The sequence below is a fragment of the Agelaius tricolor genome, unplaced genomic scaffold (genome assembly GCF_023055355.1).
Source record: "Agelaius tricolor isolate 1412-34295 unplaced genomic scaffold, bAgeTri1.0.p SCAF_1, whole genome shotgun sequence".
NCBI classification, from domain to species: domain Eukaryota; kingdom Metazoa; phylum Chordata; class Aves; order Passeriformes; family Icteridae; genus Agelaius; species Agelaius tricolor.
In genome coordinates, this window is record NW_027269261.1 from 57,107,422 (window position 1) to 57,128,709 (window position 21,288).

At 40.0% G+C, this 21,288-nt stretch overlaps 1 protein-coding gene across 4 annotated transcripts in view; it reads right to left on the reverse strand.

Annotated features, from left to right (window-relative positions):
• Positions 1–21,288, reverse strand: part of PLEKHG1 (pleckstrin homology and RhoGEF domain containing G1) — a 125,763-nt gene that overhangs the window by 18,348 nt on the left and 86,127 nt on the right. For all 4 annotated transcript variants that reach the window (XM_071435664.1, XM_071435683.1, XM_071435673.1 and 1 more), the window contains exons 5-6: positions 10,510–10,610; positions 5,789–5,858 (exon numbers count right to left, since the gene is read on the reverse strand). In XM_071435664.1, the coding sequence (XP_071291765.1) occupies positions 5,789–5,858; positions 10,510–10,610 (171 nt within the window). The remainder of the gene's footprint in view (positions 1–5,788; positions 5,859–10,509; positions 10,611–21,288) is intronic.

The following is a 21,288-nucleotide window of genomic DNA, read 5'->3' on the forward strand; positions in this document are numbered from 1 at the left end:
TGAGGAACACCACCCCTGGGGAGAGGGCTGACACAGGCTGTGGCTTTTGTTTTTCACTGTTGGGGTTTGGCTGTTTTTCATTCAGCCATTCATCAGAAAGAGCCATCTCAGGCAGTGCCCTTTGCCAATTCCAACAGCACTGGTCCCGTCCTCCTCTCCTGGGGGTAATGCAGGTTGTGCCATTCATCTCTGCACTGAGCAGTGATCCATAAGGACCCCGTATAAAGTAAGATGTTACCCTGCAGGAGTACAAGTCATTGCAATTCATTTCAGTATGTCCTACTGGATTTCAGTATTCACTGTTCTGAGAAAAATAACTCAAGCAAACTTCTAATAAATGTTTCCCCAGGGGACTGTGATCCCCATTTACTCACTGGTGGGCTGTAAGCTTATTAAACTGCTCTTCTCTTAGAAACCAACAAATCAACTAAAAGGAGTCTTGATACAAATACAGTTAAATAATTTATCTTGGTTTTTCACACTTGAACTAACTTTGTCATCTCAGCTACGTTTTGTGGTGGTGTTATCTATGGCCCATGTCCACATGCAGAGGAAGTGAGCCTATGTCACAGACAGTTCCTGTCCATGCTTGGAAACACAGCCACAGCTCCAAACCCTCTCCCCTCAAAATGAAGAATTAACAAACCTCAGAGAGCTGCAGATATTACACTGTGTAATTTTCTTTGGCAATCACTACCAAACTAGCCAGCACTCATAATAAGTCAGGGTGCTTAAGAGAGAACACTAAGGTGAAATTCAGTATGGAGAAAAAATGTAATTTATTTTATATATGCATATATTAATTCAAAGTTTTCATTCAGGGGATTTTGGTAAAATTTTAATATATTCCCATAGCTATCCTAACAGAACAATACAATTTATAGAATTACTTCATAAGCAGTGTGAAGAACATTTTGAGCCAGTTTATTTTTATGTTTTTATTCTGCTCATATCACATGATTAGTCTGCTTTTCAAACAAAAAGGAAAAGAGTATCTCTTGTGAAATTTTAACCAATGAAAGTACTATCTGTAAAACAAACAAGGCCAAACACTTCAGGCTTACAGAGTAGGCTGTGTGCACATTCCCCTCAAAATCAAAAGCATGTCTGAAATCCCCAGGAGCCTTTTCACACTCTCGTTCTTTGGTTTGGTTTTTGGTTTGGGGTTTTTTACACAAGGTCAGAACTACTTTTAATGGGGCTTTTTTTTTGGTTTTAAAAGAACTTTCGTCTAGCTATTAAATGCAACAAATTTGTATTAAAAAAAAAGATAGTTTCTTATGCCCTTGATACCTCTAAACCTTAAGAATGGTTTCACTATCACCCCTGCTTTCTGAGCAGACATAACACCAAATTCCACACTGCACTTAGGTGTGTACTCGCTCCAGTGAGCCACAGCTCATTTCACCACACAGAACCATCAGAGAGCATTTACTTTTACTGAGCAATGCGAGCATAGTGCCAGGAGAAAGTCAAGTACATGTGTTTTGCCTCCAGGATGAGATTGTTGATACGCACTCAAACTTGCAGATCTCTTGTGAATCAACACCATACACCTTGCCCAGGCATTAGCTGGATTCATGTGTACATGTTGGGAAAGTGGCCAAGAGAGCCACTTCTAAGAGAAGTTCTTCCTCATCCTGACAAAACTGCACTGCTCAGAACAGGAGCAAGAGAAAAACCAAGAACTAAGATGGTTTTATTATTTTTCCAACTACTTTCACAACAAAAGGAAAACACCAGCTATGCTCACCAGTATTTCTTCTGACATTCTAAAACTTAGCCAGCTTGAAAATAGTTTTGTTCACATCAACTGTCTTCAGACCAGATTAAAACTGATCTCTGCATGGAGACTGGAATTGCTCCAGGGATCAGTTTAAATCTGGGGGCCCAAAGCTGTTGTGGTAGAAGCTGCAAAAACCTGAGACTCAAGCTGAAAGTTTGTCCACAGACTGGAAGTTCCTCTCAAGAGCAAAGCCAAGTGTGAGCAGACCCCAGCTATACTTAGACTGGTCCCTCACACTGGAATCAATTCACTGCACATCTCCTCTACATATATTCCAGATCTTCCTTCAACTCTTAGTTGTGCTTTTATATATAGCCATAAAAGGCACTTGAAAAGAAAATGGAGACTGAGAAAATGAGTGGAGTCAGTGTACAAACTGAAGCCAATTGCCTGGATCTCTTCTTCACTAATGAGATGCTAGATTAAAGTAATTCTCCCTTTCCCCCTGGTTAAGCTGTTAAGTGTGCCTTGCAGAAAACATATGTTCTGAATTTCTGGGGTGCTGAGTGAGAAGAGTGATGTGCCAGAATTCAGCTCTCCTTTAAAACAATTCACTTAAATGTAAATGTACAGAATACTGAAGTCAATCTTTTAATTAACACTGGCATCATTACTATGGAAATGAAAGGCTGGACTGGCAAAAAAACCTTATAAACAGTCTTCTGTGTGAATAATTAAGCCATAGCTAAGCTTGCACTGGAACCTTTTTATTAGTCTCCAATTAGTTACCAGCAATGTGTCTCCAAGAACTTTTACATCTAGTGCTAATACAGTTCTTCTAGACAAAGAGAGAGGATCAGAACTGGTATAAACTGAACTAGTACAACACTACCCTCAGAGGCAGGTTATTTCCCTGCAGCAGCCATCCCACTGTAAAGCAAATATCCATACCCATACCATCTGCATCTTCAGGCAGAAAAAAAGACTGCAATTCATTGGACAGCAGGTTTTAAAATAAGTGTGCTTTTGTGCCTTTGTGTCTATCTGCCTGTGAGTTATTAATATATTTAAATATTTGGAAGCAGAGGAATTCAATACAATGTTGTAAGTCGATATTAAATATTTCCATTTCCATAAAGTCATAGCTTTGCATCATTATTTTATTGGTTAATGGATTTTATGTTACTGGCTAGTTTAGACTAAAAACATTGCCGAAGTCTGTTAATAAATCAAAGCTGCCATTTTAGGGGCTATTTACTTTGGGCTCTCAGCACAAAAATGTTAAGATAAAGATTCAAACCCGCAATGATGTGGTTTTTGTTCAAATTACACTGAAGTGTGTTTTGATAATCCTTTCCCTTAAAAGTTACAAAGCTTTTTACTACTGAAGCATGAAAGTTATACATAGGAAACACAGTCATGTATGATTGTGTGAGAGAGGTATAATATGCTATACAAGAAATTTTATTGAGCTAAACCAAATAACAAAGTTCAAAGAGAATGATCTAAAACTTCAAAAATCAAGCTCCCCACATCTTCACAAATATAAAACATTTTATACAACAAGCTCCAGAGTTACTTTAACCGTAACTGTTGTTACACTGCAAACCAAATTCATGTGATTTCACATGAATCCTAAGAAAGAAACAACTTTTACTTTATGCAGTTACTGAGCTTCTTAAGAGTGGAAAAAGCAAACACAGTAACTACAGTGAAAACTTGGTTACACCTTAAGATTTGCAACACCTACAATATTCAGTTGGGTGAGAAAATGGCACTAGGTCCAGAGCTTGTTGGACCTAAGCACAGTTCCACTGGAAGCATTCAAGAAGCTCCAGCACAGCCATATCCATTAGCTAAGGCTGTGAGCTATGACTTCAGCATGATAATATCCCCGTGCTTAACTCACAGAGAAGATCTAACAGAGCAATGAAACAATAAATGGCCAAAGTCCCATAAGACTTGAAGGAGTCCATGCTGCCAAAAAAGGCAGTTTTATTTCCACTTCTCGGCGCTGGGAAGACACAAGCAACCAAGAATGGACAACTGGAGTTTGTTAAGGCAGTCAGCAGTTGCTGTAATGAAATCCTCTCGGCCAAAACCAGAACTGTGGGGTATTTTGGTATTGTTTGATTTTGCTTTTAAGTGTTTGCACTTGTCTGGATGAAGCTAAAAAATGCTTGTTAGTACTGCAATCTCTAGCAATTTCTGAGCCATCAGGCAGTTGCCTGCCAATAATACAAATGCTAAAAGCATTTGACAAGGGAACAAAAGGCACAAGCAATGATATGCAGATGGGTTTTGGAACTAATGGCCAGAAAGACTACCAGACAAGCCCTTTCAGTTGGCCAATTTGAAAGAGAACACAATCTTTTCCTGGACTTCTTATTATCAGTTGCACCACCTCTGTTCTGCATCCCAGCAGGAGCAGTCCCAGCTATAAGCAAGCAATACAGCAGAAATATCTACTAGCTCCAAACTGTTTTATCTGTAAACACCCTGAAGGCCTCCCAGTTGGCCTTCACTGCACAGGCACTCTGCTGACTTACTCACAGCCTCTTGCCCACCAGGACCCCAGATCATTTTTACTAAGCTGTTTTCTAGTCAGCCAGACTCAGCAGGCACATGGAATTATTCTGTTCCAGAAGCAGGACTTTGCACTTGCCCTTATCCCATTCTCTCTCTCCTTCATTTTAATTCAATCCAAGCTATCTGTAGGAATAACAACATGCCATAAACCCCAATGCAATGGGGCAAAAATGCATCTTACTTCTGCATTATTAGTGCCAACACTAAGGTCTCTCAGTGCTTACAAAAGACCAATTACTAGATAAATTACAGCTTTCTCAAACTCAGCTGAACCAAGAGATCTGGTGAAACAGCAGCAGTTAGCTGGTATCATCACTCTAATTTACTATAATATCCCTTATGTCACAACAGTGCCAAACAAATTACTGAATTAATGAGAGGGTGGTCCTGTTAATCCTAAATCCATGTGTTAGACTTATTACATTGAGTGCTTGGTGCTGACAATGCTGAGTTCAGCGCAAAGTATAAAACATGACAGCCTTTGGCTTTTTGGTTTCTTTGGAGTTTTTTCATGTTTGTATTTTTTTAATTCTGTTTTTTGTTGTTCTTTTTTTTTTTAATACAAAAAGCCAAACACACCTATAAAGCAATTATTCAGCTTTTGACAACTACATGATCTCTCTTCTTCCACAAATACCAGAGAGATAGAATTAATTTTTTAACACATTTGGGCTCTAGAGATTCAAGACATGTTGATTCTCTGGTGAAGTCTGCAGTGAACTAGCATCATGTGTAGCCCAAATTATTTAATTTCTTCTTGTCCTACTCATTACAGCCATTCCTCTTCTCCCTGACTGGCTCTATGTGTTTCCTACAATGAAGGTCACCTTCTTCCCTGTATTTCTGCTGCATCTAACAACTTCCCATACTCCATATTTTTGGCTTCAGTATTGTCCAACAGAATCAAGATGTCCTATCAATGTTCAGAAAATTCAAAGCATTACAGAGAGAATGGGATGTGAATCTTAAGGCTAGACTTTGGGCCATTCCATTTAAAAAGAAAATTTAAGGTATAGTTGTGGGTTTCAGGAAAAATTCTCAGAAAACAATATGGGCACATTTTGTATGTTAATGGTATTGCCTTTTTTAAGAATGCAGCCAAGTTTTACTCTCTAGCTGTTTTTAAGCTGACAAGGCATAACCAGAGTACCACTTGATCATCTACATTAACAGATGCAAGTAAAACAGAGAACCCCTGTAATAGTTGACAAAAAAACCTAAATCCTAAAAATGAACTCAATAAATAGCTCCACCAGCTCACATACACTTATTGAAGAAAATGACACCTTTGTCTTAATTTTTTAGAAATGCAAATAAGAGGCATATCCCTATCAATTGCTAAGAGAAAATCCTTCCCTTTCCATAGATTTGCTGACTTTTCTTGATTAACATTACACAAGCTGTCAGGATTAGGTCTCAAAAGGTCTCTCTTATTTCCCCCACTGCACTCTGAATCTGGTGCTGCAGACTTACCTTGGAAACAAAACAATCTGCTATAGCCACAGGATCATTTTCACAGTTTTCCAAATCTTGCAGAAGTTCACTAAAAAAAAGAACAGGACAATGTAAGGCAATTATGGCACACTTTAGAATAAACACAATTGTATATTCAGAACCAGACACTGCTGTGCTATTCATGGCAGCACTTAATGATGCAGGGAGTCCTACAAAGGGAACAGAAACACCTTTGATGCCCTTTCCCCCCCCCGCCCCCGACCCCCCAGCTACTGGGTGTTTTTATTTGCAGGCAGAGGAGAACTATAAGGAAATTGTATTCCCACTATTTTGAAATTAAAGTCATCAGGTTGACCATGGATTGGTTGTTCTGCTAAGCAAAGCTGAGCCCCTTCCTTCAGGTAGATGAAGACCCTAGAAACATTCAAGGGCAGGTTGGATGGGGCTCTGAGGAACCTGATCTAATTGAAGATGTCTCTGCTTATTGCAAGGAGGCTGGGCTAGATGACCTTTACAGGTGCCTTCCAACCCAAACTATTCCATGACTCTGTGACTGACAGCTCTTTAACAATAATCATAGTGGTGCAGTCAGACAGTTGTGTAGCTTGTATATCAATTAACATGATATCAAACTAATTAACTAAATAATTAAGAAAATTTAAAAGCCACTGAAGCATGTGCACTGTCCTATAAAGACTTTTTGTGCTTACAAGCTTTACTTGACCAAGAAAAATGATGAACTGCTCTGAAAAATAGTGGTGAGAACTGGGAACGTATTTCTCATACGTTCTCATGAAGAATGTTATGTAGCTCACTCAGGAAAATTAGTCTACTTTTAATGTGTTTCTCCATCAAAGATAAAACAGTTAGCCGGGAAAAAGTTTTAAAGTTTTCTGTAAGGGACTATATATGCATTATATGTTCTACATGCATAAAAACAACACATGAGAGGATTTTATAATTTTTACATGCCGAAGAGAAGATTAATTCATTTGAACAGGAGCAAAGCAATAACGGAGCCTGTCTGCTCTTGAATTAAACTCAGTTATTGAAACTAAATTCAGTGAAAGAAAGAGTTCAAGTAGAAGAAGAAAACCTCAAAAGTTATCTCATTGATCCAAAGAGTTTTTAGTCTTACTGAAGGCCATACTCAGAGAAGAAATTGAATTTTCTGCCAAATTGTTCCCTAAAAGAATTTTCTTCTTCTCCTCCTCCTCCTCCTCACCCTCTTCCCCTCGACCCTTCCCCCACCCCCCACACACACTCACACAGATGATTTTCCATTTAGGGACACTTTTCTCTCAATTCACAGCTGGTTCCCTGAACAAGTTTTGTCTAAGAGTTCCTATGCCTGTATCTAGGGATCTACCCTTTTCCCCTGTAAGCAGACACAATTTCTCTCTGCATGTACAAAAAAGAGTAAGCCAGAAGAGTTTCTTGACTTGTTCCTTGCTTCTCTAATTACTAAAGGAAGGAAAGGGAGAAATCAACATGCAGTCACAAGGAAGAAAGACAGGCAAAGACCTTGGGTTCAGCAGTCACTAAGTGACTTTGTACAGTGACAACTTAACCTCTACACCTCAATTTTTCCCTTCATCAAAATGGGAATAAAAATATGACCCTTGCTTGATACCCCACCCTCATGACGCTCATTTACATCAACAAAAGAAGCAAGCTGTAGCAATGGTGACCATAGCCACCAGTTATACTGATTGACTGTGTCCCACACACAAGTTTTGGAAATAACATCAAACATGCCAAACAGGCTCAGAGGATTCCTGCTGGCTGGCAGTCAGAAGTTCTCCTGATGGCCTAAAGTACACAGCATATATATATATATATATATATGCTGGATTGTCATTTTATTCCTACTGGTCTCCGATGAAACCACATCATTTCTCCTTCATGACAGAGAAGAGGAACACTTAAAGATTGTATGTATTCATGCAATTGAATCCATGTGTATGTGTTAAATACATACACATAGTGGTTTGTGTCTTCAGCACAAGCCCAGAGTGTAAGGGCTGTTTCTGAATGAGTTTGTTACCTATACTGCACTCTGCTCTGTCTCATCGGGATAGTATGAAAAGGATTGGTAAGAGCAGTCTGCCACTGTAAAAACAGCAAAACTGTCATGCTCAGGCACTCTGAAAATCTTAAATAAATTCCTATAAAATCAAGCTGATGTGAAAAAGTATGGCTTTTATTATAGGCTGTATTTAAGTACCTGGCAGGAGGCAGAAAGAACAATGGAGAAAAGTGCTGGTCCTGTTCACCTGAATATCCAGAGGTTTTCTGCTGGTCACAGTTCTTGGCCTCAGCAACTGGCTTGTGCCAGCCAGCCAGGCAGGGAGCAGGGGTGAGCACTGCTGGAGGAGCTCTGTGCTCTTTCAGCTGAATCACTAAAAAGATTCAGACTGAAACATGACACAGGAGCCAGGGCCAGTGAAGACCATGTGCTGAGCTATATATCTTGGAAAATCTGAATCTGTATGAACATCATTGGGAGCTTATGCTAACTCCTTTGGGATGAGAGAGGGAAGCATAAAGAGTGACAATTTTGCATACAGTGCATTCATTGTCTTTTCAAGTCAAATGAATGTTTCAAGTCAAATGATTGTCAAATGAATGAAAGTCTTATTACAATGCCTTTTAGGATATTTTGATTTTTTTGATGAAGCTTTTATGATGGCTTCTCCTCAGAAGAAGCCAGACCTTACCACCATGAAACTCAGAAAGAAATAGTTTTTCAAGAAGAGATCATAACCATGAAGTATCTAGCAATTACCATGATCACCACCATTTTTGCCATTCAACACACCACTTGAAAATCCTAGGTAGTTTAACTGAGAGAAATTCCCATTCACTGAAATGAAATTTCTCAGATCTGCAAGTCTGAAAAAAAAACCCAGACTGAAACCTTTGATTATGATTAACAGTCAAATTCAAAATTGAGAAAAACAAGGTAATTCTAAATCTATAAAGTCATGCTCACAAAAATGACTAACACAGAACTGCCAAGTGGACCTTTTTCTGAAGCTAAGGATAAATAAAAAAGGCTCTAGAGTATGTTTAGGACCCAAAAGCTACATGCCAAATTTCACACAGGAGTAAACTTAATCCTTGAAGCTATATTGCTTTCTTGGGATCTACAGTGAGTGTTCAGTTTTAAGAACTCACAATTTCCAAGCAGAACTTTATATCAGAAGGCCTGAAATACATCAGTAATTTACTAGATGCTTTGGACAACTTTCCAGTAGGTTTTAACCATTCTAACATATCTATCTTTAAAATTTCCCAAAACTGCATTTCTTTTTTTTTTTCTTTTTAACTGCTGCAATTTTTTTTTTACACAGCTCAGTAATTCTGTATAACAGCTGATCATACTTGAAAGTAGTTTTAGTAAGCAATATTTGCAATGAAGCTGGCATAAATGCATCCTAGCTATCACATCTGTCATTTTCTAGCATTTGAAGGTTCAGAAAATATATAATGGCCAGGACTGCATTTTTCCGCTCTGTGACCACTGGGAATCTGTAAGCTCACAATCATTGTCTCATGGCTCTAAAACAGTCCATGAGCCTGTTTTAGCATGCTCTCACTATGTATTTTCCAGCTGTTAGACATTCAGTAAAGTCAGTTGTTGTAGCTGAAGCAGGACACAGCAGCTTTCTAGTTAAGCATATTTCCATTACCCTGCAGTAGCTATTTTAAGCTTCAGGAAAAGACTTTAGATTTCATCTTTGTCCATAAATTCTGAATAGATCCATTCTCACTCTTTCCTTTGACACTAAACAGCAATCCCAGCGGCTGAAGCCCTTAAAAGTAACTTCCCATGATGATGGAAAAACATTGAAGATGATCTTTGACACAAGTGCTCCGCTTCAGAATCCTCTTTTGATTCAATTAAATTATCTGTTGCTCTTCAAAGAACACAGAGGTTTGGGAGATGTTTTGTCAACTAAAGCAAAGCTAAGAGAGCTTTTACAGGAGTATTGGTATGTAAAAGAGGTGGGAACTTTATGTCAATATATTTCCTGCATCGGTTGAATAGTCAGGTTTTCCTTAAATGCTAAGTTAATAATTTTTTATAGTAACAGAGGATTCAGACAGAAGTAGCAGTAGCATGCTCCTCAAACTGCAGATACTGAGATCCCACACAATGTGGCACTAGCTATGCAAGCAAGACATTTTACTTCAGGCTCCCAATACACACTAGAATCCCATCTGCAGAGTTTTAGAGAAGGCTGGAAAGACACTGAACAAAAAAAGGAAAAAAATTAAGGAAAGGTACTTGAATACAGGCTTGAGAAATTAATTCAGGGAGCACATAGTAGCATAAATCACTACAAAAGCCAGATCTGGGTGATGCACATAGGTACACAAAAGGAGCTGATATAATAGGAATAAAAATCTCTTCATTAAGGAAAGAATTCCTTCTACAGTGGTCTTGCATTAAGATCAGTTAGAGCACAGAGCAGATTAAGCTAACATTCATCTAAATACCCAGCATAAAAGCAAAAATTAACATGGAGACCGTCTTGGTGCATCAAATAAACAGCTAAAAAAATCTGGTGTCAGCAAACCAACTTTGCTTAGAATTAAAATTAGATAATTTCTTGATTCATAGATCTTGGCAGTTTAAAAGTGATAAAAGTGAATTTGGCTGGTTTCCTCTTTGCTCCCTCTCGTTAACTCAGGCTATTGAGATGTTTCCATTCAGCTAAAAAGGAATTTACCTGTTGAAATGGTAGATATCCCGTATGTTTCCAAACAGGGCTGATCGCTCCTCTGTTCCCAGGGAGAGCTTGGTCTGATCAGTGATACAGTCAAGGTAATCCTACAAGAGAAATGAGAGGGAGGTCTTCAGACATTTCCTCCTTTCCTAGATCAGTAAACAGAGCTATGTTTTATTGTACAAGATGAGTCTCTGAATATCAGTTTCACCTTATTATTACAATAAAGCCTTCAGCAGCCCCTCTGAGAACAGTCACTCTATTATGAACGGTAACAGTACTTACTGTTCCCTGAAACCAAGAAAATAACAAAAGGCTGAAAGCTAAGTTATACCTCTTAGACGGCACAGCCAATGTTTCTCTCACTACTGATAAACAAATGTTTTCAAATTTCATTCACAGTGACAGTTTAATCGATCATTTGTCTGGCTCAAAGACAAAAAAATGTAAGAGATGAAGAATGTCATTTAATGCAGTCTTAGTAACAGAAAAGCTATATAATGAAGAACAGAAAGCACACAAACAACAGAGGCTCAAAAAAGCAACCACTGAATAAATTTTTAAAAAATCACGGTTACCAAAGAATGCAGAGTATGTAGAAGACAGATCTCTATGTATCTATGTCCATGCAATTTACAAAGCATAGAGTTACACTGCAAATTACATTGCTATATACTCTAGCATAAATTTCTTTTTGCCCTTACAAGACTGATAAATTCTCATCCAGGGATTTTATTTGAATAAGAACATGACAGGTAGAAAAGCTCAGATCAGCAGTGTTCTGGGAGAATAACTTTCCCACCTCTTCCCTCACTTCAGTAAGAGCTAAATGTCACCTTTTTTCTGTTGCTGCTACAGTATTAAAACTCTCTCATAAGGGCAAACAAATCCAGCAGGCTATTTAACTACAGCTCATGAAACAAGAAACCTGATGTGCTGCCACATTCACAAAGAAATTCTGCTGGAGTATGGAAATAAAAGTGAAAACAGCTGAAACAATGTGAAATAAAAATAAATAAAATCCTTTATCCTGTGGCTAGACAATGTGGTGTGGCAACCTCCCAAAAGCAACACAGCATTCCAGGGTGCTGTGGGGAAGGAACCCAGTGAAATGCCAAAAAGACCATGAAAACTTCTAAGATGTAACTGTGTTCCTGTGTCACATAGAAAAAGGTATTATAGAACACATACACTGGCTAAGATTTATTCTGTTCAAATTCTGTGCAGACAAAGGGTTTGAATCAGCCAAGGATCTGACTTTTGGTTTCAAGGTGTCCTCATAAGGAAGGTTAAGAATTACAGCATTTAAGCCTCCATGCCCATATCATTCTGTTCAGCTGAAGCAGTGTCAGCAAACTCAGAGGTGTCGCCAAGATTGAGGTTTAGGTATCAGCAGAATTTCCTGTCCCCTTCCCCTATCAATAATCCACACTCCATCATCACCTACAGTTAAAGGTAGCCCTCATCACTCCCAAAACTCAGTATTTTTTGCCAGGGCAAAGCAAGTAAGTCGATTCCAAGGTATCCTCAGTGTCTTTAAGAGGAGCAATGAGTAGCAATAGACAGGCAAGTCCCTGGAGATCTATGTCATTTCTCCTGTGATAGCATCCAAACTTACTCTACCTTCCCTCCTGGCTGGCAGCAGCCTCAGTGCCCACCCCTGACCTTGAAATATATTTGTGCAGGAAGTCTTTGGAATCACATCCACACACTCCCTGAATTTCAGCTTTTTATTTATACTCAGAAGCTGCAGAAGAGTAAGAAGGTTCAGGATGGTGAGGCAGACAGGACTGCAGCAAGCATTACATTGGGTCAAAGGCAGAAGCAGATAATATATTCAGGTCTACTCCAGTAATAGTACTAAACAAATAACCTTTTCTGACCAGAGACACATCTTCATCATATAAAAGCAAAGAATAGAAAAACTTCAGTGTGATTGTGACCCTCTGAAAACATTTTCAGCACCGCAGGGACACTGCAGCACCCTGAGCTGATATGACAAGGCTGGCCTTCAGAGGAATGGAAATCCTACATTAAGTAACTCCATACAGCACATTTAATGAATAAAGAGGAGTTCTTTTCCAATTCATTCATCTCAACATAGCCGAAGTTTGGGTTTCTTCAAAATAACAAACAGTCCACAGTTATTTCCAGTATTGTAGACAGTGTTACATGCATGACCTGGTTTCTGCTCCTTTTGTCCTCTTAGCCTGATTTTCCTCCACATATACCTACTCTTCTCAGTCTTTTACCAATTATTAGTAAGAAAGAAGGAACCAGGTACCCTTCTAATGTTGCTGCCAAGCAGCAGCCTGCAGGTGCTTTGGCAGTTTTCCTGCACTCCTGTAACATATGCCAGTATCAGCCTGCAAACACCACACACCCACAGTCTGTGCTCCCTTTTGCTAGAAGTTCCTTCAGACTGTGCTTCAGGCCCCCTTCTTCATCCAGCCTCAGATCAGAAACAAACTAGAAACAACTGGGTGGATTTGTGCTTCCCTAGGGTAAGGCAAGATGGCTATTTGTTCAAAATTCTTGGGATTCAGAGTTACTTTATACATCACCTCATTTTCCTGCTAGGAAATGACACAATCTGGGGACTGCTGTCCTGGGTTAGCTTTCTAACTTTGTCAATATTACTGACTTGGGACTACTGACATGTTTACATTGCTGTTATTGGTGTAAGCAGATAGACACACAGCAAAAAGCTCCAGGTATTCAAGTTTTTGTGAAAAAGGTGGACTTGGACAGTCTTAACACATTGGTGTCCTGCAGATCAGGCCCTGCACAGCAGCACACTGCTTGCACTGGCTCAGCCACTGGGACCTGTCTGATTATACTGCTTTATAGGGCACGTGTGCTCTCATAAAGGCTTCATGAACTCATCCAGGAAACAGATGCAGTATTGGCATATAACACCTTCTGCAAGGACAACACCACAGGCAGATCAAAGCTACCCAGACGTGGGGGTTTTCCTCATTATTTCTTAGCAAATGGTACTTTACCCCCATGGTAGTCACAGCCGTGTATCAACAGCTGTTATCATCTGGAGCCATAATGAAAGGTTTGGAGCTACAAGATAACAACAGGGCAGGCTGCAAATGTAATGACATGGTGCAGAAATCAATGAAATTTATCAGAACAGAGTACTGGCCTTATTCACTTTATTTGTTTCTTGTCAGCATCTATGAACCCTCTGTCGGCACCGAATGATTTGTTTATAACCTTTGCCTTTTACTGCTTCTCTGCAGTTATGGCATAAACATCTAGCTTACTTTACAGGAGAAAAAAAACCCCTCACAAATGTCCATCTCCTTAGATTGATTTATGGAACATGGTTTGCTCTCATGGTATTGCACAATTTTCTCCTCCCTTTTCCTTGAAACTCTCCAAAAACTAGGAGAGTCTTGCCAGACTGCCCTGCCTTTCTTGCCGGGTTTGATGTTCTCCCCATTTGTCTTTCATCATACCAAATCCATCAGAAAGAATGTCTGCTAGAAGCTGCACAGCCTAACTACCGTCTCCTCCTCCACAATCACAAAAAAAAAAAAAAAAAAGATCTCTAGAGGAATAAAATTATGAAAACACTAACCTTAGAGGCTAAAAAATATGAATCAGAAATGAGAGAAAACTGTCAAGAAAACCACAAAATGAGCAAAATATTTTCACAGATTGATTAATGTTTTCCATGGCTAAACTTTAGAAACCAAATGCAAATGAATGGGACCTCTTTATCTAGCCACCCTGATTCTCCTTTGAACACATACACACCCCTAACTTTAAAAACTCCATCTATTGTTGTTTAGACCATAGTATAAATCAGTCATTACTGTGGTAATGTTAAAATTGCACATTAAAAGGGATAATGTTAATGCTAATATTAACATATTAATTCTAAAATATGGGTAAAAAAACAGACTGCCTTGTAAAATGAGAACCAATTTTTATCCTGCTCTGCAAGAAACATATATACTATATACGTTCATAGTAATCCCTTTACAGGGCAGGAGTGTGCATATAGAAATATTACAAAAGATAAGCAAAATTGTTAAAAGGGCAGTGTAGTGGCACAGGTACACCTTTGCCAAGAGGCAGGCCCACAAGGCACGCAGGACTGAAAATCTGATTAAATATCAATACCAAAAAAGAATCAAAAAAGGATTCTATCCACTAGGAAACTGCTTTCTAATGCCTAAACAAGTTGAGGAGAAAGCAAAGCTGCCCTATGTCTCTGATTTCAGCAACACACTCTGGGTTCAAGAGCTGAGGACTTACATCACAAAACCTCAGTCTCTGACCTAAAAATATTTAAAACCAGGTATTTATCAAAACTTCAGTGGCTTCTAGTAGTGTTGCAGACAGAGGAAGGATAGGTAATATTAAATCAAGCAGGACATGATCCAGGCAGTGCCATAGCATCACTCAGACCCTCAGTTTTCTGATACTCCCTAGATCTGTGCTACTAGTAAAGCAGATTTTACTCCTAGGTACTACCCCATACTCATGGCCATATTTTTTCCCAACTCCACTCTACCCAACAACAATGTGTTTGGCCAAAATCAGATGTCTGTGGAGAAGAGGAACCACTGAAACAGCTCAGCAGCCTTAGCCACCTAAGCACTACTTCTACACCACTCGGAGGAAAAAGCTGCAGGCCAGAAGGAAAACATGCCACAGAATGGATCCTATTTGTAGCCTGCTAGCTTGAGCCATGCTGCCCCAACCAGCCACACACTTGTACACTGAGAAAGCTGGGCAACAGATGTACACTAGGATAGACACTATAAAATGCTTCCCAGTGCTTATTCTGCTAACTATTATAGGTAACTATAATATAACTTTTGCCTGATTTTTTTTTCTGTTCTTTTTCCCCCATTATTTATTTTATTTAGTAATTTATCCAGCATGCATAGCAGCATACGCTGAATGTCTTGTGGTTCAAAGAATAGCATGCTATCCACTCAACAGGTGGCCAAGGATGATGAATTTTGGTCAGGGCAGCTCATTGAAGCTCTTTTCAATTATTTAAAGTACTGCTTTGCTCTGCAGAGGCAATGTACATTCGTATACTAAGCATACTTTGCTATCTTGCTCTGGTTCCTTTGGCTATATGAGTCCAAGGGATTGAAACCTAAAAATGCTTGCACTGTCCACCCTACAGATTCACTACAAGCAAACCCAGAAACCTGAATTAAAAAAAAAAATTATGTGAGCATGTCTTTCTACTTTCTGCTTTTACTGGTATTTGGTGGGGTTTTGTACACAAACATCTGAAGCTGGAAAAAGCTCACACAGACCAAAGCATGGACAGGTCTGAAGGACCAGCCCCTACCCGGGGCTATGCCCACTAAAGCACAGCACAGTGCTGCCACTGACCAACAGCCTCAGCCAGGGTCCTTCTGAGGACAACGCAGGCTTGGAGACACAGCCTCCTCTGCTCCCTTCAGCAGTGTGAGCAGAAAGCTCCTGTGCTCTGTGTGCTTCCTCCTCACCTTTTCCATTTGCTTTATATCCCTCTGTACCTTGCATGTTAGACTGCCACTTGTCAGCAGCAGCAAAGCTCTGCCCTGTGGGAAATGGGCATGCCAGGCCTTGCAGGTGGGCTTGGGAGGACATGCCTACACATCCAAGGACGTGCTTGGAGAGCACTAACTCTGCCATCAAGGGAAAAGGACATGGAGAAGACCTCTCAGCACTGACAGCCAGACCCCCTCCAAACGGAAGCAGCCAAGATAACCCATCTGCTTTACATAATCTGACACTAGATGTGGTTTGTGATTTCCTCTCCAATATCACTGCAGTAGAGCTGAGTCTCTGAGCTGGCAGGAGGCCACCTCACCAGCACCAGCCCTCTCCCTGGGCAGATGGTGGAGGGTCCACACCGAGCTCACAGCTTCCTGGGAAGTGCCAAGTGCCGAAGTGACACGTGCAGCTGGCTCACACGCAGCCCGCGGGCAGCGGCAATAAAGCGTGACACGGTAAGGCGATACTCTGCTGACTGACTGCATGTAGGAAGGGCAAAGATTGATGGTGGGAGCACTCAGGAGAACAGGGCATGAGGAAAGACTAAAAATAGAGAAAGCACATGTAAGTTTTATTTCCACTGTTTAACACAGCAGAGTAAGGTGACCATGACAGAGATCTCCCTACACTTCACACAGTTAGGGGCTTGTAAATAAATTAAGTTAACAGTATTAACTGAAATTTTTCCTAGAGAAGTGGATTTTAAAAAAAAAAAGTACTTTTTTCTATGTAGCTATTCCTGAGGGGCATTGAACTTCCTCACCTATATTATAGATATTAAAACACTGTCCCATTTGCTTCTACTAAGGCCTGGAAGTAGTGACCCCTAGTAGGTCCCCTTGGCTTCATCCACATGCATGGAAAGCCACGGGGGGAGTTATGTGTCAGCCAAAATTAGCAGTGAGAGATTCCTTAGTCCTAACACTATGCCTTGCACCTTGGAAACACACGCTTTCTTTGGTTTAGGCTGCCTTTGAACAGTTGTGCCCATGCAGACATGAGCACAGGCACAGTCCTATACAAAGTTAGAAATTTCTAGGGCACATCAATGTCAACAATTTAACAGTCAGGAGATCTTGTCACAGGACTTCAAGCTGTCAGAGCACAGCTAATCTCAGGAAATGAATTAAAGAATTTGCCCTGGAAAACTCTGTCAGTGAGAGGTCCCTCAACATTGTTGCACTGAATCCATTCAAAGGGGCCCTGGGCAAGGACAATTGCCTCGCCAGCGAGCATGGCTGGGAGATAGCAGAACAGCTTCCTGCAGCTCTGGGTTCCCCCTCACTGCTTTAGAGCCTGAGCCTTTAAAGCAAGCTCTACACATCCTCTTGCCCCTGCCCCAGTGTCAGAGGATGCCTGTATCAATTTCCAGCTCTGTCCCACAGTTCCCTTCTAGGACTGGGGTGGGGCGACTCACATGTCCTACAATGCCTACTCCACCAGTCAAGGTTCTTATGTCCTCTCTTTCTGCCCAGTGTATGCTTTCTTCTTGTGTCCCATGAGATGTTTTAGCACAAATGCTGTGCCTATAAAGCTCTCTGGGAGGGTTAAAACTTGACACCAGCTGATCCAGCATTGAACTGTCAGCCTGCCTGGATGGACTGCCCTCATGGATTTTTGCCTTCTTTGTTGTAGTGAATTTTTGCTCTAATGAAACATGGTCAGAGTTTAATAATATTCCCTTGTTCAACTGCAGGAATTCCATGCTAAAATCTCCCATCTTAAAAAGACACCTTGAAAGGCAGGCTGTCAATTAAATCAAACTGTAATTTTACAGATGCATTAAAAGCACTCAAATTGAAATTGTGATTGATGGCTTGTACACAGACAAGTCCTGTAAATGGTCCAACATCTGTAAAGATGATTATGGGTAAATCACCAGGAACAGAAACTCATGTGAAACCCCACTTAGACACTTCAGCACACAAACTTATTTAAGTTGAAACCCACTGATTAAAACCATGTCCCACATTTCTCTTCAGTTATCAGGCAGCACCCACTGCCACATCAGAGTTACAGGATTTTTTCCCAGAAGGCGGCACTCAAAATTGCTGCTCAGAGGTGTGGTAAGGAACAAGTTCAGAGCACAGGTGGAGATCACGGAATTACAAATGCCATCAGTAGTTTACTGACATGTCATTAAGGAGTAATGTGATGCCCTCACCTAATGCCTTTCTGAAGTTAAAAGGAAACACAGAAGAAATAAGAACAGTAATGAAAACAGCCAAATGAACACAATAATAGTAATATTAGTAGCAGTAATTAGGATGTCAATTAGTTTGAGGTTCCCAGGCAGATGAAGTGCTGTAAAGATTTCTAGATCTATATCATTGGTGTCCATCACCATCATCATTCAATAATCTCAATCTTACTCAAAAAAGTACCAGCTGGAAGTTCTTAGTAATTATAAATTAAAAAAAAATACTAAACTTCATCAGGACATCTATAAATTATTTTTCACAACGCACTTTAGTGGGTCTGATTATAAGGTAATTGAACCATAATCAAACAAAACACTGAGAATTATTAAGGCATATTTGGACTTCCAATATATGAATTGCCTAGGAAAAGAACCTGAGCCTTGTGGTGTAGACCCTTGCCCTGTTAAATAAACTTTCCCCCAATTTGTAAGGCAAGTGAATGATAACATTTTTAAAAGAGATCTCAATATGCTTACAAGTTAAATGAGACATTCCAGAAGAGAAATGTTTATTTTAAAACACAAGAAGGGAAACTGAAAGAGTCTGTTTTCCAAAGAATATGCAAACCCAGCAAAATGGAGAAAATCTGCACACATCCTAAACACACATTTATCTTAACCCTAGTAACCACATGATTACCAGAGCCTTCTGGATGGCTTTTCTTATGAATATATGAAGAGCAATGAAATGGAACTTTATAGTGGGTGGTTTGCAAGGAAAAACTTTGTTCAAGTGTCTTATTTGCAAAATGGTCTGCTCATGAAACCAGGAAAAATAGCAGCTACCTCCACACCTTAATTTGCAGGAGTGGTAAGAGCAGAAAAGAGAGATACTACTATGTGGTTTGTTAAGCATTCAGGCTTAAAGGTCATGGATCACTAGAACACTCTTCACTGACAAGTAATATTTAATAACAGTGATACAACAACTTTAAAAGTAGTCAAATGTTTCCACGGACCAAAATGGAAATGAGTATATACACAAAGAAAAGTCCAGAAACTATGGCCTGGGTGGAAATGCAGAAATTTTTGCCTTTAAGATATCACCTCCACATGATGGAATTTCTTTACAGAAAATCCCAATTATTCTGCAAAAAAGATATAATCTCATTAAACATTGTAATGCTTACTGAAAATTTTGCAGCATAAACTGTACATCCTCTCCCTGCCTCTCCACTCTCAGACCTCTTCTTCACAGTTTTCCTGCCTATTCTATAAACTTTTGTAGAGCTGCTGCTGCTCTGCTCTGTGGAGCTCCTTATCCACGGCCAGTAAGCAACAACAAGACAGAGGGCAGAGGTGAACAGATCTCTCTTTTGTTACTTCCTGAATCCCAGAAGGGCTCCATGCATCCCCCTAGGCAGGGATACAACCTCCTGCTCCAGCCTCAGTGCAGTCACAGGAAGGATGTTTCAATCCTGGAGTCCCCTGGCTGCCACCAGCACTCCTAAATGGCACACTCCATATTTAAATTACATCTTCCCCTTGCCTCCCTGCTCCCAAAAGAATAAAGCTTTCTGGAACAGAAGATTAACTTCCATCCTTTAATCTATGTTCATTCACATTCAGCAAGTGGGTAGGAGGTTGCAGACAGCACGGGTGAATGATTTACACCCTGCTGCCAGAAAAGGGAGGACAAGAGCAGCAGCAGCCAGGCATTTTGGCAATTCTGTGGCTCCCTGGAAGAGCAGCAGCCCTCCCTGCTGCTTCTCTCCCACCCACATCTTAAGAAAGGCTCAGTGTACATTTATAGACAGCTCATTTATTACTGCAGTGTAACTCACCCTTCTGTGCTGTCCAAACACAGAGCTGACCTTAAAACAAACCCAAAGCTATGGCTATACATTTGTGCTGTCTTAATGTCTGCAGTCCCAGTCAACCAGTGAAGCTCTGCAATCACCTGACAAAGACAGACTCTGTCCCAGCAAGTTTCTACAATGCAGCTGTAAGATAAGAACTGGATGCAAAGTACAGGTGAAGGAAACAGAAGGCAGCAATGATATTTTATTCAGTGTCTTACTTGGGAACATGCTGAATGAAAGAAATTTATGAATGTTGCCAGCAGAAATAAGACCGAAGTAGTGATAATGCAGATAAGAAAAAACGTGCATCAGTATATTTAACCCTGGCTTTGTGTATTTTCTGTGAAGTTAGTTTACAAACAGCTCCCTGTTCATGCCACAGCATAAGCAGATGCTTACACCACACAAATTGTTTATTAGGTTACTTCTGGTTGTCCACAACACACAATATTCCTACTGTACAGCTATAAAACCTCTTTCTCCAAAACCCAGAACCATTCCCATCCTGCCCAGAAGCAAAACGAGGTCTGGGTTTTGCTTCTGCTTTTGTTAGGCATCATTAAAGGGCACATATGATGAGGAGTTTACAGCATATGTAGCTGGCAAAACACTTCTGTTCAAGATCTCAGAGCTCCAGAAACAACCGCATCTAAAACTATTTAAGACACAAACACAAAACCCAGTTTGTGTATACTTCCACCACTTTACATTGCTTAAGGATGTTTAATATGGCTCACATACAGGAAGGAAGAAGTCCACAGGGAAAACTGAACTATCTCTGAAATGCATCAGAAGAAAGAAGTCTGATTTGCTTTTATTTAAAGGTAGCCAGAACAGCTATTTACACCTGTTTGGTAACTTACCCTGTGATGTTCCTAACTACCTCCCTTCCCAGCAGCCTGCACTGGTCCTGATTCATAACAGCAACTCCAGAAACAAAACACAACATTACTGCCCTCTAATAAACCTATTTACAAATTCATTACAAATTATTAAGTGGAACATTTTTCTGCTCTGATTTATATGGCTCTGTTTAAACTTCACAAACTTCAAGAAGGCCTCTTGGACATGTACTGAGATGCTTCAGTTTCAGCTGTGATATCTCAGTATCACTGGACAAAACCTCCCTTGCTTTTAAGCCAAGCTTTCCCTTAAGGAGGTCAATCAGAATTTGACACTGCTCTTTCTTCATGTATAAAAGAAAAACAGTGAGAAAATTCAGCTCAAAAATTTAACAAATACTAATCACAATTAAAC